The sequence below is a fragment of the Carettochelys insculpta genome, chromosome 6 (assembly GCF_033958435.1).
Source record: "Carettochelys insculpta isolate YL-2023 chromosome 6, ASM3395843v1, whole genome shotgun sequence".
Taxonomy (NCBI): domain Eukaryota; kingdom Metazoa; phylum Chordata; order Testudines; family Carettochelyidae; genus Carettochelys; species Carettochelys insculpta.
In genome coordinates this window covers 55727404-55752846 of record NC_134142.1, presented here as the reverse complement: position 1 = coordinate 55752846, position 25443 = coordinate 55727404, and the positions used below count along the sequence as shown (strand labels likewise).

Below are 25443 nucleotides of genomic sequence, written 5' to 3'. Positions count from 1 at the left end.
TCTACAGTTGACTCCTGTACTCCTCAATCTCGTGAGGAGTAAGGGAGGTTGACAAGAGTTTCTCTGAAAGACTATCCTCAATGAATCCAGCTCGACAAGTTGACTGTAGATATGTTCATTCCAGCTACATAATTGCTGTAGCTGGAATTGCAGATCTATGATCGACTTTAAGGTCTAGTGTAGACCTGACCTTAGAAGCATTAATTCTACCCTGGCACAGCCTATCTGACCATGTTCTTTTTTCTTGCCACTTAGGAGGAATATTTCATGGGATAAGGAACATCATTTGCTTACCTTCATGCCATCCTCAGCATAAGTCTCTCCCTTTTTGTTTGTACAGAACACGCTGTTCTGATCACATTAATACAAATGGCAAGCTTTTTAGGATAGAGTTACTGAAGGCTCTCTAATACACTTAATAGAATGCTCAACTCCAGAACATTTTTGTGCAGGTGATATTCCTTGAAACACTGAGCAGGTTGGGTGCAAATACCCAAAACTCCTTTTCATAGGCTTCTCTAGAGGGAAGACTCTCCAGCTGTACAGGGGAAAAATGGAATTTGGAAGTCCTTTTCTAACTGGAGATTAGGCTGGGGACATTCCAGGGCAAAGTAAACTGGAAGCTACTTGTCACTCAACTTAAATGGAAGAGTACGTGTGGGTCGAAGTTGTCAAATATTTTGTGAAAGAAATGTGGCATCAATGGAGAATCTTTTATTCTATGTTAGTACTTTGCCTAATAAAATGGGATCCTGGTTCATAACTGAAACGGTTAGACACTACAATATAAATAATATTTCAAGCCTAAATGACAACAGTGTTAATAGTTCCCATATTAAAGAACTGAACACAGTATGCAAGTCACTCTGATAAGCACTAATATGAAGTGTTCTGAAATATTTCCTATATAGAAGATATTTTCTCTGAAAACATTTTTGTAATTCAAATTAAAATGTATTGGAATGAAAATTGAAATCTCAATCAGGAGGGCCCTCAGCTCTTCTGACATTCAGAGTATTACAGAATAAAACTACTTTTTTCTGAATAATGGTGGCATAGATTTGGTGGAAATCCAGTCCAGGAGAGATTATTTCTCCTGCTCTGCTTCTTTCTCGTTCTACTGAGCTAAAATGCATTTTGAGGAGGTCAATTTGGAGGAATTTCTATAAGGCTGCTCATAGTGATCTACAGGATTACGTGAAGGATCAACGTATCCAAGACAAATAACAAAGGGGATAGCACGTAAGAGGTCTTATTGAAATGAAGAGGTGCTTCAAGATACCAACAGATTGCTTATTTGATCCTGGAACTTTTAAAACTCAAAAGCTTTTGACTCTTATTTGTTAAGATACCCAGAATCCAGTGCAATTTACTGAAAAGAATGCAGACTTCTTCCATTCTACATGTGCTAAGAACATCTGAACCCCTCCCTTCATGTGTGCTCTAAGTACTATATGCAGGTTAACTTAAAAGCATTATTATTATTCTTCCCTAGATATGGTTCCTCCAGGGCACTGTGGTATAAAAATCTTTGCAGTGCTGCTGCTTACACGGTCTTTATCATGCATAAATAATGGTTTTAATCACCAAAGATGACAACCAAGGAATTTTGCCTTGTCACAAGCAAAAACAAAACAATACACAAACAAAAAAGGTAAAACAGAAAACATCACTTTGAAGAAAATAAAATCACCTTTTCTTTTAAAGCTCTTAATGAAGATGTGGAAATTTCTCCTCTGAGGAAATAAAAGTCAAGATGGCGGTCACTGTTCAGTGCATGGCACTTACAGACTCAAATATCTAAGTATTTGTGTAGTTTTCCTCCTTAGAAAATGCTGGGACAGTTAGTAAATGCAATAAATTCTCGTACTCATATGACTGTCACAGTGTAGGCCTCCACCACCAATTTTTTAAGGCATGTCATATACATTTTACTATTGGTAACTAAAGTGTTATTGTATCAGCAAGATCCTTTCCTTGAAGTAAAGGCTAGTTAGTAGAGGTCAAACTCCCCTAATCCACAAGTCTCCATCAACAACATCGATAATCTGGCATGAGTTTATTTAGCTAGATGACCACCTATGGATGTGGTCAAGTTTTCCAATGTCCCAAAAAGTTTGTTTCCAGACACCAGTGTGCTGTGCTGCTGTTTAGCTCTATCCATAAATGTCTTCTAAAACCCCAGTAAGCAGTGGAAGTGTTGGTAATCTGGTAGACAGTACTGACCTCCCATGGCCTGACAAATTCTCTCATTCGGCACAAAGGTGCCAGATTAGAGGGGTTTCACCTGCAGTGTTTCTCAATATTAGGATTGGTGGTATGATGTTTAAAAAAAAAGCTCCATATTACTTACTGTCTATAATTTTGTTGTCATGCTTACACATATTCCAAGTGAGACAATTCTATTCCTATGTTTCCATGCCACTAGTTTAACTACTTTTGATTCTGCAGATTTTTTTCCAGAATCTTCACCTTCTCTATGAAACAGCTATGTATGCTCAGCATGTAAAATTCTAAAACCACAGTGCTGTGTTGTAAAGCATTCAAACTTGTGTTTTCTGATTAAAATAATGTGATATAGTAGAACCTCAGCCTAACGAACTAACACACATCTCATTTGGAACCAGAAGTTCTACAGAATGAGTATGCTTGTGGGTGCAGTCAGGTGAATGTAGAGCAATAACTATCATGAATGGAGGGTCTTTGGAGGCATATGGCTAAACAAAGTAGAGAGAACTGAAAGGCCTAGGATGGCATCGTCTGTGTAATGGCATAATGCCTAGTAAAGATATGTTCTGATGCCCAAGTGGACGCTTTGTAAATTTCTAAAATGTGTGAAGAAAAGCCAAGGAAATTGTTTCATAGCACAAACAAATACAGTTTGATATCAATTTTGAAAGTCATTGTTTGGATAGTGCTGATCCTTTACATTAGGGCTGGGAAAACAACAGCATGCAGTGAGGCTAAAGCATGAGACTTTTTGGTTTGTTTCTTCTTTTGCTTTTTACTTATGAGTAGAGCACCTCCCTATTGATTTTTCTGTGGGTCGGTGGACCTCAACTGGAAAAAGAAGGTTCCCCATCACTGATTTAGTTTGTATAGTAACAGAGAGATAGCCGTGCTAGTCTATATTCTATCAAAACAAAAAAGCAGTCCAGTAGCACTTTAAAGACTAGCAAAATAATTTATCAGGTGGTGAGCTTTCATGGGACAGACCCACTTCTTCAGACCATAGTCATACCAGAACAGATTCAATATTTAAGGCACAGAGAACCAAAAAGTTATCAGGGTTGACAAATCAGAAATTGTAATCAAAATCATTGTAATCAAATTGTAAATCAAGGTGGGCAAACCAGAAGAGAATAGGGGCGGTGGAGGGGGGGAAGTCAAGAGTCAGATAAAACAACGTACGTGAAAGAGTCCTTATAATGTCCATACATATTTGTTTTATCTGACTCTTGACTTCCCCCCACCCCACCACCCTCTTCTCTTCTGATTTGCCCTCCTTGTTTACAATTTTTCTCCTCACCTAAAAAAAGATATCCTGGTAGTGGAAAAGGTTCAGAAAAGGGCAACTAAAATGATTAGGGGCTTGGAACAGGTCCCGTATGAGGAGAGGCTAAAAAGATTGGGACTTTTCAGTTTAGAAGAGAGGAGACTGAGGGGGGGACATGATAGAGGTATCTAACATTATGACAGGTGTGGAGAGGGTGAATAAGGACAAGTTATTTACTTGTGCTCACAATACAAGAACTAGAGGACACCAAATGAAATTAATGGGTAGCAGGTTTAAAACTAATAAAATAAAGTTCTTCTTCACTCAGCGCATAGTTAACCTGTGGAACTCCTTGCCTGAGGAGAATGTGAAGACTAGGACTATAACAGAATTTAAGAAAGAGCTAGATAAATTTACGGAGGTTAGGTCCATAAAAGGCTATTAGCCAAGGGTAGGAATGGTGTCCCTGGCCTCTGATTGTCAGACGCTGGAGATGGATGGCAGCAGACAAATAATTTGATCACTGTCTTCAGTCCACCCCCTCTGGTACACCTGGCACTGGCCACTGTCAGCAGACAGGCTACTGGTCTGACCTAGTATGGCCATTCTTATGTTCTTATTATTAAGGGTGCAAAAGCAAACTATTCCACTCCATAGAAAAGATAAGAAGGCAAGAGACTACTCTGCTTTAACCAGAAGATCATGATTTATCTAAAAATCCGACCTGATGGCTACCAGCTAGGACAAAAAACTTTCTGACAACGGGGCAAGGGTTATCACACAACCAATCTGAAATGCACATGAGCAATCATTTAAACAAGTAGTAAAGGGGATGGAATAGCCCAATTTAATTACATCCAAAACTTAACAGTCTTGGGTAATATGCTCCCAGGTTTGTTGGACATGTTGTAGGCGACAGCCAAATATGGTAGTATACTGTAGAGTTGTGGGGCAGTTGTTCAGGATCTCAACCAAACCTCCATAATTTAAGTTTGTCGTCTGATGGTTGGGGACACTGTGTGTGGTGGCTGTGGCTGTTTCTCACATGGAGGCCCATTTTCTGCGTGTTTGCTTTGCAAGGTCTAGATTGTGGGCAAGTAAATCTGTTATCTCTTGGGTGTCATTATGGTTAGTATCTCCTCTTTTTGTGGGGAAGTGTGTACATACTTAACATACACAGTGTAGCAGGAGAGTATTTCATTGTGTGGAGGACTTCATCAGGTTTTCAGTAGAAAAGTTTGTCTTTATTCAAAGGTAAGTCTTCTACTTTTAATTGCATCTCCTGACATATGTCTGATATCTGATATTTAGTCATGATGCTGTATACATTGTGATGGCCATAACATTTGAACAAGACATTGTACTGGCCACGTCTAGGGCCACTTGTAATGTCATCCAAGAAACTAACTGATCCTCTACAAGTATTGTTACTAGTTCCAATATTTTTTCCTCAAGAAAGCATAAGGCAAATTCGAAGAGCTTATTATAACTGTCATGATCATACTTGGTCAGAAGGGCAGCACAGTTCACAACGAGGAGCTGTGAAGTAGAGGAGACATATGCCTTCCTGCTGTATAAGCCCAGTCATTTGTGTTCATTGTCCTGTGATGTTGCCCACACTTGAGTTTGTTGCACCTATGGGTTGTGGTGTCCAGTATCAGTGAATTAACTTGTGATAGTTGTATAGGAAGCCCATGCCATTCACAAGTACTTAGTACTTTCTATCAACTTCCTTGCGTGCTGGCGGAGTAGATGCCAGCACCTGCCATAATGTTTTGAAAGGTTTGAGAATCGTGTCATTGAAAGGAAGAAGCTATTTCAAAGATGGATAATGGCTGTAGAATTTGCAGTAGTTTGTGAAGGTTTTTCTGGACTTCCTCCATGGGGGATATCCTAACTGGTTGCTATCCTTTTAATCAAGTCCTGGAATTATTTGAAGTGGTGTGCCATCATTGGAGGAAGTAGCATGATGGCTTCATCTGAGGAAGATTATGTGTGGGCAATGAGCCTTCTTTGCCTGTTTCCTTCCTTAGGTACTTTTGTTGTATCATCTGGTCCCAGTGATGTAGTGAAGACTGGTGACCCTGGTGGAGACCGTAATTTTTCCCTTGGTACTGAGGGGTGTGTGTTATATTGGGCCAAAGAGTTTCATCTAGGCAACTGAAAGGGGAAGGGCAAAGGAGGACACATCCATGGTTGTCCATACCACAGGAAGGGTGTTTTCAATTGACATGTTTTGGTCTTCCATGTGCCTCATGCCTCTCTTCCTTGGGGTACAGGTGAGTGTTGTGGAAAAAAAAGGACTCTTCCCTTTTGCTCATCTGTCTCAATATCCATAAGTGCCAGAGGGACTGTTGGAGTGGTTTGCTGAAAAGAACTAGTGATTGTGGGATGAATGGCATGCTGTTCTCAATGGCCGTGTCTACACTAGTCCCAAACTTCGAAATGGCCACGCAAATGGCCATTTTGAAGTTTACTAATGAAGTGCTGAAATGCATATTCAGCGCCTCATTAGCATATGGGCAGCCGCGGAGCTTCGAAATTGATGCGGCTCGCCACCGCACGGCTCGTCCCGACGGGGCTCCTTTTCGAAAGGACCCCACTTACTTCGAAGTCCCCTTATTCCGATGAGCAGATGGGAATAAGGGGACTTCAAAGTAGGCAGGGTCCTTTCGACAAGGAGCCCCGTAGGGACGAGCCATGCAGCGGCGAGCCACGTCAATTTCGAAGCTCCGTGGCCTCCTGCATGCTAATGAGGCGCTGAATCTGCATGGCCATTTCGAAGTTTGGGGCTAGTGTAGATGTAGCCAATGTGTGTGAGGAATTGCTGAGGTTCTGATGGTGTTGGTACTGTTGTATTGCTTTGTTAAACAATAGGTTTATGGTTTGATTTGGTCAATGGCAGGTCCTGGGTGGTGTCAACCATGGATATTGGTGCTGAGGTAGATGTCAACTGTCACAATATGGTTGGTACAAGGGGTGGCTGCATGGTTGGTGACAGTTCAGCTTTAAGTGCCACATGCATCAATGCCATTGTGGAGTCAAGCGTCATTTTATGCCTTGACTATCTTTTTGGCTTTTACCTCTGTGGCATGGCTAGTGCCAGAGTTTTTGGGTAAGTCATTAACTGGTTCTTGGAGCTATTAGAATAATGGATAGAAACTATGCAAAGGTCTCTCTCTTTTTCTGTATGTCCCGTTGCGGAGTTGTCAAGGGTCTCTTTATTTCTTCAGAGGAGGATGGAGCCATATTATCTGACGATTCAAACGGTGCTGGTGAGCACTTTCTGGAGAACATTTGTCTGATCCCAGGAGAAGGCATTGCTCGATTAGTATCATCTTCAAATGGAGGTACTGATCTCAGCGGGCTTGTGCCGTTAAATTGTTGCAGTGAAGGATACACTTAGAAGGAATGTAACAGCAATGAAGGGTCCTGCGGCACCTTATAGACTAACAGAAAAGTTCTGAGCATGAGCTTTCGGGAGCACAGACTCACTTCATCAGATGCTGGTCTTGGAAATCTGCAGGGCCAGGTATAAATAAGCCAGAGCAAGGGTGGGGATAACAAGGTTAGCTCAGTCAGCAAGGGTGAGGCTTACTACCAGCAGTTGATCTGGAGGTGTGAACACCAAGGGAGGGGAAGCTGCTTCTGTATTTAGCCAGCCATTCACAGTCTTTGTTTAAGCCAGAGCTGAGGGCATCGAATTTGCAGATGAATTGTAGCTCAGAAATGTCTCTTTGGAGTCTGGTCCTGAAATTTCTTTGCTGTAGGATAGCTACGTTTAAGTCTGCTACTGTGTGGCCTGGGAGATTGAAGTGCTCTCCTACGGGTTTTTGTATATTGCCATTTCTAATATCTGATTTGTGTGCCATTTCTAATATCTGATTTGTGTGGATCGTGTGGTGTGTCTGGAATGGAAGCTGGAGGCATGAAGGTAGGCGTAGCGGTCAGTGGGTTTACAGTACAGGGTGGTATTGATGTGGCCATCGTGTATTAGCACCGTGGTGTCCAGAAAGTGGATCTCCTGTATGGACTGTTCCAGGCTGAGGTTGATGTTGGGGTGAAAGTTGTTGAAGTCCCAGTGGAATTCCTCCAGAGTCTCCTTCCCATGGGTCCAGATGATGAAGATGTCATCAATGTAGCTAACGAAGTGCTGTTCCAGGTCAGCCATGAAAATATTGGCATATTGAGGGGCCATGCGGGTACCCATAGCTGTGCCGCTGATTTGCCACTTCCATCCCAGACACACCACACGATCCATTGTCTACAGCCAAGCACTAAGATACAACCGTATTTGCTCCAACCCCTCCAACAGAGACCTACAGGATCTCTACCAAGCATTCTTGAAACTGCAATACACACCTTAGGAAGTGAAAAAACAGATCAACAGAGCCAGATGTGTGCCACGAAGCCTCTTACTACAGGACAAGCCCAAGAGAGAAACCAACAGAACGCCACTAGCCATCACCTACAGTCCTCAGCTAAAACCTCTACAGCGCATCATCAGGGATTTACAACCCATCCTGGACAACGATCCCCCACTTTCACAGGCCTTGGGAGGCAGACCAGTCCTTGCCCACAGACAACCTGCCAACCTGAAGCAAATCCTAACCAGCAACTATACACCGCACCACAGTCACTCTAACTCAGGGACCCATCCATGCAACAAACCTCGTTGCCAGCTCTGCCCACATATCTACACCAGCAACACCATTACAGGACCTAACCAGATCAGTCACACCATCGTGGGTTCATTCAGCTGCACATCTACCAATATAATTTATGCCATCATGTGCCAGCAATGCCCCTCTGCTATATACATCGGACAAACTGGACAGTCTCTACGTAAAAGAATACACGCACACAAATCAGATATCAGAAATGGCAATATACAAAAACCCGTAGGAGAGCACTTCAATCTCCCAGGCCACACAGTAGCAGACTTAAAAGTAGCTATCCTACAGCAAAGAAATTTCAGGACCAGACTCCAAAGAGACATTTCTGAGCTACAATTCATCTGCAAATTCGACGCCCTCAGCTCAGGCTTAAACAAAGAGTGTGAATGGCTGGCTAAATACAAAAGCAGCTTCCCCTCCCTTGGTGTTCACACCTCCAGATCAACTGCTGGTAGTAAGCCTCACCCTTGCTGACTGAGCTAACCTTGTTATCCCCACCCTTGCTCTGGCTTATTTATACCTGGCCCTGCAGATTTCCAAGACCAGCATCTGATGAAGTGAGTCTGTGCTCCCGAAAGCTCATGCTCAAAACTTTTCTGTTAGTCTATAAGGTGCCACAGGACCCTTCGTTGCTGTTACAGATGCAGACTAACAGGGCTACCCCTCAGATACTTAGAAGGAATGTGTATCTCTCTGAGGCATTTCACGCATTGTCGGGCATCGCCTCACAGCAGAAGCTGCAACTCAGAGTCAGAGGAACCTAACAAAGTTGTAAATGTTAGTGCTCTGAGGGGGGACTATGAACTAAGAAGAACTAGAAAAACAAATATTGACATATATTTAAAAAATTATTCTATGAAACAATAAAAGAAAGTAATTATAAATTACTTTTTTTTCCTTCTAAAACTGTAGAAAAAAAGGCTGTCAGCATTGTGGAGAACTATGCTAAAGTCAAGGACAGTTGAATGGAACTGGAAGGGGCAGACTGCATATGCACACTCACCAAGATAGCTGGGCATTGCAAGACAGCTGGAGCATACACACAGCCTGGCCAAGCACAGATATAGAAAAGCCTCTGACCAGTGGTGCCAGAATACACCATCACTTGAAGTGGAGCACCCATAAAGCTAGCATTTGTAGAGGAAGTATACAATCAGGTGGCAGCAGACAAAAATATAGCAAGTACAGTACAGTATTGTGTTAAAGGAAAACAACTAAAAAGAGTTCTAAAAAGATTCAGTAAGTTAAGAAAATTGTTTCTGAGCTTGTTTTATTTAAATTAGATGTTTAAGACCACATTTTTCTCCTGCATAAGCTGTACGAAGGCAGTGTTCATTTGTAAACTTTTGAAAGAACCGTAGTTTTGATTTTCAGAGTTATGAACATTGTAAGAGTTATGAACAACCTCTATTCCTGAGTTTTTCATAACCTAGAGGTTCCACTACAGTCACCTCACAATGCAAAAGATGTGCTGTAAAAAGTATCATTTTATTATTTGGGATCAATTCTTTTCTTTGCAAAGTCCACATTGTGATGTCCATATGCATCAAAAATAAAATTAATGCAGTGGAAGATATCTCGGTATAGCCCCAAAATACATCTTGGCATTACCAGAGCAATATGCTGTATCTGTGCATCTGCTACCCACACATTTTTATGGGAGCAAAACAATTTATACCACTGCATTGATCTACAGAAAGTAATAGTACATACAGTACTTTCAGGCCCCAAAGGAAACCAGTTTTAAAGGAGAAAAATTAAAAATACGAACGAAGACTGACAGACTTGCAGCTCATTAAAGCAAGGGTGATTTCCCCCATACAGAATTCTATTGATCTCCGTAGTCTACACTAGACAAAAAGTGTGGTCGGGGAGGGGATGATGGATGCCTCTGCCAATAGCACTGAACAAACCTGTTAGCTAATTGCTACAAAAGACAATTATCCCCACATTGTTTCATAATGGAAACACATTACAAAACTCTAATATACACACAGGGAAATTTGATGATTTGACTACGGAGCCATGTGCATTGAATTTCATTGCCAAAGGCCAGCCAGGTCGCTGCTGTGAAGGGGAAGAAAGTGTCAGAATAGAAGCCATGCTATCTTACAGACCCTTACTAAGATTATTTAGCAACTCCATGGAATTCTACAACCCTGCAATTTCTGCCTCCCCCTTCCCCCCACCCTTTATTCCACAGACTGCTAACACCATATGCCATTTTAAGAACAAGTGTGTTCTATGACAAAATTTTTACTCTAACTATAATTAAAAGCTAATGCTAAACTTGAGTCACAGTAGATATTTAATCATCCCACATTTAGATCATATTAGCCTATTGGCAACCATTTGGCTTAAAAAGCATTTTCACAGTGTTGTATATGGCATAAGAAATGAGTGACTTCAATTTAGTTTAGAAAAAAATCTCAAAATTAATCACAATAAAACTGCATTGAGCAGAACTAGAAAAATCTAGAACTGCTTCAAAATAAGGATTAATTTGATTACACATAATTGCAGAGTAATTCAAGAATACAGTTCTTTTCATATGTGCTTTCTTTTCCCAGAAAGCACATTCTTGGAATGCCTGTTTCCAAAGATGTTTCCAAATATGTTCATGCTCTTTTCTGGCACACCCACGAAAAAGTCGAGTTGTAGCAGTGCCATTGTAAGAATTTATGTAGTACACATAAATAATATTCATTACAATTTGTACAGTACAAAACAATGAAAAATAAAAAAATTAAATATACTGAAGAGATATCAGCATTACACAGATAAATTAATAGTCACAAAATTCATTAACATCACATTTCATGAATTAACTTCATAATTCAATTAATCCTGCTTTACTGCATCTGACACTGCTCTATATAGGCTAGTCCACCTGCTTCAGATTCTGCTGACTACTATTTTGACAAGACCTGGATAGCAGTGGGTCCAAAGCAATCAGAAGGTTGACTTTGACAAATGGCGGTGCTGCGGCGAAGTTGAAAATAACACACATCCACTTTAATCTCTTTCTTGATTAAATCGAAACCATACCATTCTGACATCATGTGATTTGCTCATGAAGCATCACTGCAGGTTACTTTAGAGGCTACATCTATTGAAATGATATTGAATTTTTAGGGGAAGTACTTAATTCATTCAAATGAAACCTTCACAAGGTAACTGGGCCACCAGTCACTGATAACTGTGCAGATTCACAGAAAACCAAAGGAGAAATATCCCTGCCTAAAATCACCACCTGCTACTGGATGATATTTTAACAGGTATTATCTTTTGCTTTCAAAAGGAGAATATTATATGCATAAAGCATATTCTGATGGTTTTTACCTATTCGGCCATAGTCAAGTTCCAAAGGTAAACATTACAGTAGGTAATAAAAATGCAGAAGATGAAATTGTCTTTTTTACATGAGACTAGGCAAATATTTATGGGGCAGTTGACAAACTCCTGCCTAGTAAAAGAGCCAGCACTGAGAGCAATTACCCTGATATTCATGACTCACTTTGAATATCACATTGAATATTACTCATAAATCTTTTACGAGCACATCCCCAGAGCTCACTTAACAGCCGGTTTTAATCATGCAGTTGACACAGAGAAAATAACAAAATGTATTTTTTCAGTGGCAAATTAATTTAAGTTTGAACCTCCTCCTGTAGCTCCATTCTATTTTTCCTCCTCTTTTTTCCCCCCGGTGTTGAGACTAGTTAAACTCACTTTTGCATTTAGCAGCAGTATATCTACAATGTTGTTGAATTAAAAAGCAGCTAAGTCAAGACTTGTTCTTGGTAACAATTTACAATAAAATATATCCCCTTAAATATTTAAGGGAGACTACTTAGTGGGTTTGATTTATTTTATTTTACTGAAAAGACATTGTTAGCTGAAAATTTTAAAAGGAAGACAAAAGCATTTCTTTACCTAATATTTAAATTGTGGGTGGTCTTTTTACATAAACTTTAATTGTCACTAGCTGTTCAAATTTCCAATCTTGAAATCTGTCTCCCATTAACTCACTCGCAATGTCATGTTAATTATTTTTAAGATAACGTCAGAAAAAACAGTTTAAAAAGAAAAAAACTACTTACGGATAGCTCCTTCTTGCTCTTGCAGAAATCTTTCTAGCACAATTCGAGCCATTAATGATGGTGACAAGTCCACCTTTAAATGGCAGATATAAAAAGAATTTCAAATGCTGCATGTATTTTCATTCTTTTAGTTTTGGCAATGTAATAACGTCTGCGTAACTTTAAAATCAAATGTGAAACACTACATACAACATCAACACCCTTTCTTTTATATCATGTTCAACTATTTGAAAACAAACATGTATGACCAGAGAACATGCGGCAGCAATCCACAGTGGGAAACCAATACACATACAAGACACTGAAAGATTAATATATTTCTGTAAATAAATATAGTAAATATTTTCCATTTTTGAGAGAGAATCTCAACCAATGTATTCAATTAAGCCCTCACATAAAAGAGTAACTGTATGTTTACATTGTTTCTACCTACAGCAGAGTCATACAAACATTTTTATTTAAATGTTATACACACATCTGACATTTGTCCAAATTTGTTTTACATTTGGAATGTTATCACAGTTACTTTAACTATATAATCTGTGCATAAATACAAATGTATTTTGATTTGTTTATAAATCCTAAAATAATATTTGGCATTTAAACTGCATCTTGTGAAAAAGTGAGGTAAAGCTCAATTTGCTATTGCTTTTTACATGTGGTATCTCAATAATATCATTTAAGATTCAATAGAATGGTGTGCCAAAAACCAGTCTTAACACCGTAATAGAAAATAAGTTTGGGTTTTGGGGCTGATCAGATTTATTTACCATATGTGCAACTTTTGTAGCAGCTCTCATTCTGTTTTAATGGTTCTACTACTTTTGGAAACGCATGGTGAAATAACAGTTTTTACATAGCATTACCATACTACTTGAGCAAATCAAATATTCTTATTTAATCATAAGACAGAAACTTTGCTCATATATTATCACTATGAATTTTTCTTAACAGGTTTTCAAGTTTAATATACATATAAATTTTTTATCTTGATTTAGTAACTAGACAAAAAAAACTGGCTTCATTTGTACATACAGCTTTTTTTTCTTTTTTTTTTTTCAAATATGTATGTACTTGGATGTCCTTAAACTCCCCAAGTAGAAAGAAATGCTTCCACAGGGCTGCTTATTGCCAGTAACCCACATCAGAGCTGACACATGAAAAATGGTGAAATTACCGAAGGTAGTCCAGCCTGAATAAGGACTACCTTATTAGTTCAGGTACTTGCATCTCCCTAATTTTCATATTAATCATGTGCCCATCTTTCTCTGAAATAGGGCCATCATGCTTCATGTCAGAATTTAGCATGTAAGTAAAATTCACAGTGCTTCAAAACTCACTTGAAAATATTTATACGAAGAAACCAGAGTGACTAATTTTATTAGTCCTAAAAAAATATTTTATTTTAATATAAGTATTCTCCTAGTACATGGATACTGTAAAGACCTCTGCACATAATTTCTAAGGATTTACAAAGATCCCAGATCCTCAAAATCAATAATATGGAACTGTTCTTATTCACCACATCAGCTACATACTGTAATGTACCTATGCAATATATTTCTCATCACTTTTTACAGTTTCCACTGATTAAATATATATTGACTCATAAAGTATTACCATTACATCAATTGTCAGCAGATGCAGGATTATGTCATTTAAATATTAACTATCACATAAAAATGGCAGCTTGATTGTTTGGAAGCAATAATATGGTGCTAGTTATTGCCACATTTCCCTAATGCATTAGGCAGCAGTCACAAAACAAAAACAAAATAAAAATCACAGTCTTATGTACAGGCACCAACCAACACCACCCTTTAAATAACTTCCCTTTCTCTGTAATTACGCTTATTTATTTATTTCTGATCAAAAGAAACAAATGAATTGCAAAGGTGCATTACTACAGTATGGCTAGAGACAGGTTTCTAGAATCAGAAATTATATGCATAATTTGTAAGTGAAAGTGAATATGATGGGTAAAGGAAATGCAAGCAAAATATATACAGATTAAGACTACAAATATTGTATTATTTTGCTCTCCTGAGGTGCTCTTTTGTGATTTTTCTCATACAATATAGCAAACCAAATTTATTTATCAAGAACTAAACCAATTATTTCCTTATTCAAAACAGTGACGAGAGTACATTTAAAACCTTCTGCTTTCAAAAATATAAAAAAGGCATGCTTTGCTAATAATATGAGGCAAAACCCCTATTATATGTTAACTGTATCATCAGGGTGTGTAGACACTTCATAGACCATTAAAACCTCCTAGTAACTGATAGGTAATGGCTCATTTGCTGACTGCAGCAATGTACAAGACACTGAAGCTGAAAGAGAAGCCATCCTTTCTTGCTAATATAACATGTAGAACTTGCTGCTATTGCAACACTTAATGTTCATAGTGCCACATCATTTTTAATGCAAACACTCATTTTCTGCCTTACTCCTATGTTTTCCGTTAAAGTGCAACACAAAAACAGCATACATTTCATTCTATCCCTTTGAGGTTCCATGAGCAGTTCCAAGCCAAATCAGATACTGTACTGCTATTATTATTGTAAATAAATATTTCTGTTTGAGGCAGAGATGCCTCAAACTGTGAGTTGTATTCCTCTACGTAGGTGTGGGGGAAGCATACGTGAGGAGACAGGGATGACTGGGGGGGAGTTGGGGGGGGTGCAGAACTACAGAATGCCAGCTGGTTTGTAGCATCCCTCACAGAAGAGACCAGCCAGTTCCCACAGGGAGTGCTACCTCCACTCTGACTCACTTTTGTTGGCCAACCAGCCCATGGGTCAGTGTCAACACCTGCTGCAGATGCATTAATTTCAATTCCTGGCAGCCTTTGCACCAGCACTGACTCTGCCCCTAGAACAGTCACACATGCGTTCTCCCATCCTGAAAACACAAAAAGAGGGCCAGTATCAGCACTGCCCTAGTGATGAAGCCTGACTGCAAGGTGTAAGTAGACCACTGCTGAGGAAAACTTGTCTGTGCATTAGTAAGTATCTGTCTTTGAAACTTACAGGTGTATTTAATTTAATTAAAACTGTGTTAAGATCTCTAATAGGTGTGTGAGAATATGGTGCTTCCTTCTGCATATATCTCCTCATCTGGGTTGGGGCAATGTTCCCTTTGGTCTTTTCCATCCATGTGTGGATTTTTTCCATCCATGTGTGGAATAATTTTTGTGCATTATATGCAAATGTGCATCACAAATCGAAACACAAAACCTAGCTGCGGGCACTCTGATAATCATTTGGATCTCTCTTAAGCAGCTGTACAAGAACACAGCAACTAGAAACACTGGTTGGGGGAGGGGCACAACCAAAAATTTTAACTCGGCGGAAAAAAGCTCAAAAAGTTTGCACGCTGCTGGTTTAGGGGCTTGATATTTCACTTTTTCTAATAGGCTCACTACTACTATTGTGACATTATTCCTGAAATATAAGATCATAGATTTGGAGGGGTATGGTAGGAAGAAGAGAGTTTAACCAAGAAACCATAATCAAAATACTAGTCTACATGTCTTTAATCAACAGGGGTATTTCAAAAGTAAAATCAACATGGTATACAGAACTTGTTTTACTCAGTTTCTCCCAAATTTTCAACAAAATAAAAATTCCAGAAGCCTCTGACACATTTGCTTTGAAGCTAGAAACTACTTACATTAACTGATTTATTAATAAAAGGGGCTCTTTATCCAATTATTTTAAGTACTAACAGACTTGGGAACAATTTTATGTATCTAATGTGCCTTGAAACCATTTTTTTAGGTTAATTACATTTCTAAGTAAAATCACTATAGATATGCCCCTTAGGTTTTACACTGGAAGATTTTTAAAAAATTATTACCTCATTGGCTAGCTCCAGTAGAACAGGGGCAGCTGCATTTTTCATCACCGCTTTCAGGTACCTAGGCAAGACAAAGCCAGGTAAATCTGCAGTGGCTAGAAAAGCCCATCTTCAACATGTTACTGTCCTTTATGTATCCCTTTATCACTCTCTCTCTCTGGCAAATGCCACACATAGCCTGGTTAGAAAACACAAGCTTGAGAGAGAATCTTTCCCAAATAAGCATTTTAAACTATCATTAACTTTCCATGGTTCCCTGCTCCAGACGTGTAAGATACATCAATCTTTGAAAATACAGAAAGGAAGCCAAGAGAATTATTTTTCAAAATTGTATTTTTGACTGAATGCCATATAAACAAATTATATCTGTATTACTGAAACACGCGTAATGGAATACATATCTACTATCCACAATGAAGATTTTGGGCACAATAATATCTTCAGATGCTTCAGTATGTAGCTACTGTGCATGTTTGTGCAATATGCAAACACAACTGCTGATTTTTACCAGCTAGGGAGCTTTGATGTAAGCTTTCTGTATTTAGATTTAACAATATGAAATTAATGCTACAAGAAGTAAAAGACTTTCTATGGTCAGGACTGTACGTATGGGTGGTGAAGCTTCTGAACATTGCCTCACAGTGACTAGATGGCATTTTTTACCTTCTTACTATCATTGTTTGATGTTTATACTGAAGTAGTACCTACAGGGTCATTCAGGATTTGGTGGGAATAAATTGGGTCACTGGCAGTTGCCAAGGTAGCTAATGGGGCTTAAAGAAAGGAGGAGTGAGAGAAGGGGTATAAAAAGCTTGTAGGTCAGTTTTGTGACAATTGTCTAAGACTAGTTCAATAAGCTGCTAGAGCCTCCCATACTGGCATATCAATGAAATAAATAAAATCTGTCTCCAAGAAAAGAAGAAGAAGAAGAGAGTTCTAGTGGTTGGACACAATGACAAAGTCTCTGAAGCTTGTTGCCGACTCCAATAACAGTTTGCTATAAATGGGTGAGAATGTATTTCTGCCTCAGTTCAACCAATGGGCATAGCAGCATTTACTCCTAGAAGCAGCTGTAAGTATTATTGTGAATTTTAGCATTTGCAAAGGACTTTGAAGATTGTTCATGAAAGGCATGATAGAAAATAATCTTACAGGAAAACATTTTCAGTTGCATGAACAACTATTTAAAAATTCATCAGTAAACAGATGAACACACATAATTTGTTTTGGTGAAACAAACACAAGGTCCCAAATAATCAGATCAGTAGCACTCACATGATACTGATATCCTATAACTTCATACCTATCTTTTAATCTACTTTGAGAAGCAGCTAGTCTGTTTAATCTATGACAAGCCAAAAGTATCTCTAGCTCTGGTATGTAATTTAGTATGAACACAGGGACTTCCTGTCTTCCTGTTTCATGATGTTGAACAACATCCTGGGCTCTCTCATAAATGGCCTCCAATTTAGCCCACCTTCAAGAAAACTCTGCACTCTGAAGTAGAGCACAAATTGGCATCTATAGTTAGCAGCCAGCCATACTACAAATATTCATCCTATTGCAGACAGAAGCAATTTGCCTCTGTAACTTACATATTATTTATACAAGGAAAAATATCAAGTTCAGATAGTGCTGCAGAATGATTGTTCATATCTTTCTTGGAGACAAAACAACAATATTCCAGAGACGAAAGCTAGCACAAACTATGACAACATTGAAATTCAGGTCTTTTTGAATGGATATTGACTTTTGTACCTTGCACTTAGGTATTATAGCAGTAAAAAACACTATACAGGTTAAACCTTTCTAGTCTAGCATCTCTGTAACCTGAATGGTGCTGAATGAGAGAATTTGCAGAGCCACTGAAGCTCACTATTGTCTAGCAGCATTACCAAAACATCCTCCAGTAACTGGGCTCTTACAAGACATTTAGGGGTAAGTTACAGCTAGCTAACAGCACAGAACACTGGGAACCAGGAGTCATGGCTGTAAATTAACTATCTGAGACCACAGGAAACTTGGCCACTCCCAGGATAAGGGGTTGTCTGGCTAACTAAAATCATGCCAAATTACGGATGTTACAAGAATTTTAGTGTGCCAGATTAGAGAGGTTCAACCAGTATTGGAAAAAAAAAATTCTTCAAATATTCCAATAAAAAAATAGCATAGTCCATCATTTAAATTATTCTGCCAAGTATTCAAATTCCTGTTTCTGTGTGGGAACAACCTCAGTCAGAAAAAATTTTCCTTACTTACTTCAAAATACCCACATGAATCTAATATATTAAACCAACTTGGGAATAGTATATTTTATGCAGCTGAGATAAATTAGAGGAAACTTTTTTACATCATTTACACTACCATCCATCTTCATACATGTGAATTTGTAACATACTACCACGATATCTGAGACTGTATAAAGGAACAGAAAGATACAGAGCCAAATCCTGCTTGCCTTATGAAAGCAGACTTTACTCACTCCAACGCAACTTACTCCTGCATACAAGGCATGCAAAGTTTGGTTCCATGTTTACTGGTCCAAGACACTTCTAATCAAAGTAGACGAACACTACACTGGGTAACCCGACAACACATTTTTCACAAAGTGGTTTAAGTATTTTAATAATGAATACTTCTCAGAACACATTGAAACAGTTAATGAAGGTATTGTTATTTATTGAAACAATATTTTGTAGTAATAGTGTGAATTTGAAAGATTTTTAACAAATATCCTTCCTAAATAACCTTGGGACAGGCAAAATGTGAGCAATGTAATCTGATAAGGCAGTGCAGCTACTTTCAAAAGGAAATAGCAAAGTATGTTGCATTAGCGTTTTTCCTTCATGTCTAATACTAAGAGATTGTCCTTAGTTCTAAATATGCAGAATTTTGCAGAAACATTGAGACTGATAGTTTACAAATGAAAGCTTTTTGTTTATTTTCTCCATTCATAAAGGTAATATTAAAACATAAATACCAGACACATCTAATCAAAAGTATGATCTCGCTTGCCATGAAAGCTCTTCAGATATGTCAGTCTACATAGTAATATTTTAATTGTATATCTCTACCAGTTATCGGTAAGTCCCAGTTATGTCACTGAGATGTCTAAAGAAAAGTCAGTCGAACTAAGACAAACTATGAGGTGTTACCAATTACTATTTATTAACTTAAGATGCATACAATTGTAAAATTATTTTGTCAAGTGACATATTAAAGGTTTTCATTCCTTCTTAAAAGGTGCTTCTGACACTCTTGTGGTTTTAATTTTAGTTCACTACTGTGTGTGGTATATTGGCAAATACATTAGTTTAATATGCAATTATCGTAACATCATAAAATGTGTCTGTAGCTTAAATGACAAACGCAGTTGTAACCAAGCAGGTCCCCCTCAATTTGAGTAATTTTTTTCTCTCCAATATAATTTATATCACTGACCTGAGCAAATCTTATAACTTTCAGCATAAAGCAACACTACAACACATGCTCCCAGAGATCTGGGCATCTTGTTCTTAAGTCTAGAAATTCTGCTGCTAAAACTGAAGAGAAGACTTCAATTTCAATGAAATTTGGAAGAAACTATCTCGGAGTACTTTGGCTATGCTCATTCCAATCTGTTAATTTATTTTTAATGAAATTAACCTAACCTAATTTACTCAATTTCCTTACAATTAGTACGTAGTACAATACTATCTAACTGGATGGAAAGATGGGTCATACCTTTGGTAATAAATTTCAATAGCTTCAGCACTATGATGCTTTGCATGTGTTCTTTTGATTTGTTTCTGAAAAGAAAGAAAAAACAGAAAGAGAGTTTTATGATGTATCATAGATATATACAACATGAATGCCTGAGTGAATGCTTTTTGGCCCCCATATTCAGCTTATAAGAAAAACTAAATTATACTTTGAGACTTCTATATAAGAAATGGCTTTTCATCTGGCTATTGAATACGATGTCTTCAGACTGTACTGCAATGCACCATATATGTAAAAGCCAGTAAGGTCATAGTAATTGAATCTAAATAAGTTTGCTGAGGGCTGCAGAGGGCAAAGAAAACTTGTTCTCTTTTTCAACCTTTGTATTAATTTTCCCTCAATTCAATTCCATCTAAGTACTCTGCACTCTAGTTTTACAATTCAATTGCCATTTTTAACCAGGAAGAGCATTGCTTAAAAACAACTTATTTGAAAAACCACAAAAAGTAATTCCACAGAGGCTTGCCACTTGACTGACACCTGTCATCTCATGATAAATGACTCCATTTTCTGCCTCTCTTGCCTTCTGCCACTCCGGCAATGGTCATTTATCATCATCTCTGTCAGCAATGGAAAGCAGCACTGACAGTGCAAGTCAGCAAACATTTAGCACATGGAACCACGCAACACAGGGAAATTATTATTGTCAGAATAATAATGGTTTAGCATAATTTATTACAGGTCCACCAAATAAGCAAAGGCTAGATGTTATTAGACAGATGGATGGGTAGGCTTGGCAGCCATCCACTGAGACTCAGGCGGTGCTTGATGTGGAAAAGGGAACATCCTCCAAACCAATCAGAAAGCTGGCAGTTCAATTACAAAGAAATAAAGGGACATTCATCATTCAATTAGGCACCTGTCAACCCTCACAAAGGAGAAAACTTCTAACCTGGTACTCCTGGGAGAAGATGCTCAGCAGAGTGGACTGCGATTGACTGGAACAAATAAAAGAAGGACAAAGTTAATTACTGGAGTGCACTGCAAAGAAACAAAAGAGAAGGGAGCTTCAAAGGTAGGCCTGCTGCCCTGTAATCTAACAGAACACGAAAACAAGTGTGGAAAAGTTGTTCCAGATGAACACCTCAGACAAAGGCTTCCTGCTGCTAGGTCAAGGAGAGAGAGTATGAGGGAGGGAAGGAAAGGAAAATATAGCAAGAGTTTCAAAGCAAACTACAAAAAACTCTTTCATATCCGGCAGCCCCAGGACCAGGAGGTTGCCAGATATTCAAATATTTTGGATAACAGAGAGGTATACCTAGTGTAGCATAACACTAAAGAAAAACAAGATTAGATATTAAGAAATGAACAAAAATGTATGCAGAGTACTTTATTTACCAACAACAGCAGTATTGTACATTGTAAACTTACACTGTATTTGCTGTATTTATTTGTATTTACTCTCAGCATACTGTACTCATGGAAAACATAACTAAAATTTACTTATGGTTAAAATGCTGTTTTTTTGAGAGTTCTGGATAACAATGTCAGATATAAAAGAGTTTACTGTAACATATTGTTTGGGTGATTCTTTTTAAAATTTGGAAGCCACAAAGTCATATCAGTAGCATGTAGTAGACTTAAAAGGGAGGGGAAGAATGAAAACAAAGCAAATTTCCATTAATAATTGATGGAATTAAATGCCATTAGCAGTTGCAAACATGCTGCTTGTTCACCAGCAACATACTGAAATGGATTTTGTTAGCAAGGGAACCTCTTCAGTAGCTGTCTCATATTCAGGATAGAAACTTAGCTCTCTGTCAGAAGTAGCATATGGGACTACTGGAACACTCCCACTGAAACTGATGTGCTTTGAAAATAGAAACTTTCACAGCAGGAAGCTGAAATTCCCTGGAGTCACTCCTTTCCAAAGGCTGCCATAAGCTTCATTCATCTAAGGCTCCACTCAATGTCAAACACCTGGCAATGAAGCAACCTGGAAAACATTCTTCCCAAGAGGGAATTTTTCTCTCAGAATCGTTAACATTTAGAAATGGGATAAGATTTTTTCCCTTTAAAAGGCAATCAATACCACACTGCTACCGTCTTCAATTGTCCTCTGTGGATATATCCAGCTCATCACATCTTGAATGCAATTAATTACTTCTGATATATTTTCCTACTAGATGCAACTTGAACAAATTACTATTTCAATAAATCGACTTTCATAGTACAGCAAAGCAATATGAATAATTAACATTTTTCCTTTCCTGAATGCCTTTACTAAGACATATCTTAGATAGCTCTGATATTCAGTAACAGACTGAAATCATATTATTTTATCAGCTAACTCATGTAAAAATTTAACAATAGTGTTAAGTTCAAGACTTGCTTCTGTTTCATATTGCTGACCCTGACATGCTACTAATTTAACTGTTCTAAGTACTTAAATAGCCACAATACTGTAGTAGTAAACTGCCATGCAAACAGCTAAAAGTAAGAAATTATCACCATTTTACAGATGGCGAACCAAGACACTCCAAAATTAAAATGTGTCTAAAACTCACACTGAGTGTGTAATAAAACCAGCAAAGTCCAGCTCTCCCAAATCACACAGCTTTTACTAAAAGATCATTGTTCTTCAACGTGCCCCTCTCACATCTCCTATAGTTTAATATTAGAATGTTAGATGTATATTGGTCATCCGCTAATATACAGATTCAGAAAATACCACTAAATAGAATGATAAAGAGTAATGTTACTAGAAAGTCAAATGATGCAAATAAATCCAAATGAAAATTTTATATTTAACTTATTTCTCTTTATATGAAAAGTAGAGCCTAGAAGGTCCAGTTAGGAGCAAAGTGGCATGTTGTTAGAAAATTAGTTTGAGGACATGGTTAGAAAAGGCAAGGATGACAAATTTACCAGCAAATATTTGATTGGACATGAAGGAGATAAGAGGCATGTCACAAAGATCCAAGAATATGCAGTAGTCAAGACAGGAGGTGGTGATGGCCTGCACAAGACTTTTGATGGTGTGCACATAGAGAGGAGATGAAACTAGAAACTAGTGTGTGGAGTTCAACATGACACCCAGATTATGGGCAAGGGGAGACGGAGGACAGTTGGATTGTCAACAATGACAGAGAAAAAGGAAGATTGGGAGAGAAGACAAGGAGTAAAGATTTCTTTTTAAAACTTTAAGACAATAAATCCTTTCTGTGTTTCTTTAAACACAAAGGCTAAAGTCGCAAGTCATTCATGTGACTACAGTATGGAGGATACGTACATATATTAATTCAAGAGATGGAACAAGAAGCCTCTTGGGGCTGCAATTTATTTCAAAACATTGCAGGCAGAAACCTAAAATTATCTTCAACATCTTAATAAAATAATGAATATATTTTATCAGCCCCCCAACGTCTTATTACAAGAGCTGAAATTCTTGATCCCTTGCTTATTTTTCTTTCAAAGTGTCGCAGTTTAAAGAGAAGTATTGTTTCCCCCTGCTTTTCTTGACTGTCTGCTAAATAAGATTTTTCTTTGATTAGTTCTTATTATATTCTACATATCTTAGTGACTTGAACTTGCTTGCTTTCTCTCCTAATCACCAACTCTCTTCTTCTAGTTCATCATATCCCCGTTACCCCAATTATTGTCTTTTCCTGAGTTTGCTTCCTCTCAGTCTTTATTCTGACTATGGTACTTACTGGTGTAAGCGTTAAGATTTTATTTCTAACCATAGTCTGGATGTTTCCCCTGATGTCCTTGATTTCTGTGTTTGCAGTTTGTTTATTTTGTTCTCATATCACCTAAAACAAACCATACACACTGCAAAATTAAAAATCTTCAGTCATTGAATAGTTGGCATACTGTATTGGACAGACTGTTGCATCTTTCACAAAAAATCTCCAAAAAGAAGTGGGAATTTGTATGTTCTTTTGGACTGGTCTTTCCCAAATTCTTGAATTTTGTGAACTTAATTTCCCTATGTAACAATGTAATCCCTTTCTTTGCACTCCTGGGGATTTTTCCATGGAAAATAACTTTAATACTGGGTTACTTTACATTGCAAGCTCAACAAACGAGGTTGGGGTGTCTACTCGTGAGGTGGTAATGGCAAGAACAACGGAATCAGCTTATTTTCTCTGTAAGCACACACACATGAATGTGGAGGGACAGGAAACTGGAACACAGAAATCATGAGCTGACTCTGAGTCTCCATATGACATTAGTGTGACTGGAAGATTCGATTCTCTGACCACTCTGTTGGGAGAAAGTGACTCGTTAGAACAATTCAAACTGAGGTAAATAAAATTTCAGAAGCTGAAAATCCTGGTCCTATTTGATGTTCCCACATAGGACTTCCAAGTTGAGTGCAGAGTCTGCATCAGCAAAAAGCATGTAAACTGCCAAACATGCATATGTGCCTGTGCAGCTGATGAATTAAAGACCTGAACCTATTACCAGAATCTTGAAAATATCAAAGGTTTATTAGAAATAATTTAACAACAATGTATTGCTGAGTCTTCAAAAAGTAACATGAGATTTATTGTGGGTCTCATTTTTAATGGCAGATTAAACTATGATTATACAATAGCTATTAAAATAAATGTATTTAAAGAGTCTTTGGGTCTAAAATAAGATGGTAGTTTTTAAATCAGTAACTGTTGACATATTGTATTTTAATGCCTTATAAAGCTTTACCTTTTTGAATATCAATGCCTGTCATTAAATAATTGCCTGAACTTCCCCCATAATTTCCTGCAACTGTAAAAATTTAAAATAGATCCAAAAATCTGGAAAAATGCTTTAAAAGGTTTTTTCCCCTAAAAAAATGAGTTCTGTTAAGATTGCTGATACAGCTATATATTAGTTTACACCTGTTCTGAATACCATCTAGATGAAACTATTTAAGAATGCTTTCAGGGACTTGAGGGGGCTGGGAAGAAGTGATCTGTGATGACTGGATTCCAATTCCTTGGGCTCAGTTTGAGATTGTCAATCTTGCACTTGCATTAACCTTTTTTCTCTTGCAGATCATCCATAATGAACATTCTACTCAGTATATATAAATACATATTGACATGTATGCCATACTATAATCTACATGCCTAATTACTAAATTTTGTTCTTCTCATTCTAAAATTGGATTCCTATGGAAAACAGCAGATCAGATTCAAAAGACTTGTCTTTCAACACTTGGAAGTGCATAACTCTTACCTAAAAACAAAAAAGGCTTCTATTTTCAAAACTGAAATGTCATCTTTAGGCTCCAAGACACATATAGTCACAAAGACTCCAATATGAAAAATATGTAGGGAATGAAGGTTGGTTTGCATACAGACTGTGCTGAGTCTATTGGAATAAGCTATAAATAAATCAAGGCCAAAGTCAACTTTAAATCTTACGCAAGACTTAAGTATAAAAACTGTGGACATTTGCTGGAAGAAACTGCTTTTGTTTAAAAGCCCTCTGCTCATTGCTGCCATCCACAGACACCATCTTGAACAGAGAGTGTATTTTTTGAGTATGTAGGAAACAAGTATGTGAGAGAGACACAGTGCGTGTGTGCTGGTTAAGTTTCTGAGAGAAGCCACCT

At 37.9% G+C, this 25443-nt stretch overlaps 1 protein-coding gene across 2 annotated transcripts in view; it reads right to left on the bottom strand.

Moving 5' to 3' along the window:
• CDIN1 (CDAN1 interacting nuclease 1) overlaps positions 1-25443 on the bottom strand; it is a 210209-nt gene that overhangs the window by 146358 nt on the left and 38408 nt on the right. For both annotated transcript variants that reach the window (XM_074998829.1, XM_074998831.1), the window contains exons 2-5: positions 20791-20836; positions 19860-19924; positions 16137-16197; positions 12276-12348 (exon numbers count right to left, since the gene is read on the bottom strand). In XM_074998829.1, coding sequence (XP_074854930.1) covers positions 12276-12348; positions 16137-16197; positions 19860-19924; positions 20791-20836 — 245 coding nt within the window. The remainder of the gene's footprint in view (positions 1-12275; positions 12349-16136; positions 16198-19859; positions 19925-20790; positions 20837-25443) is intronic.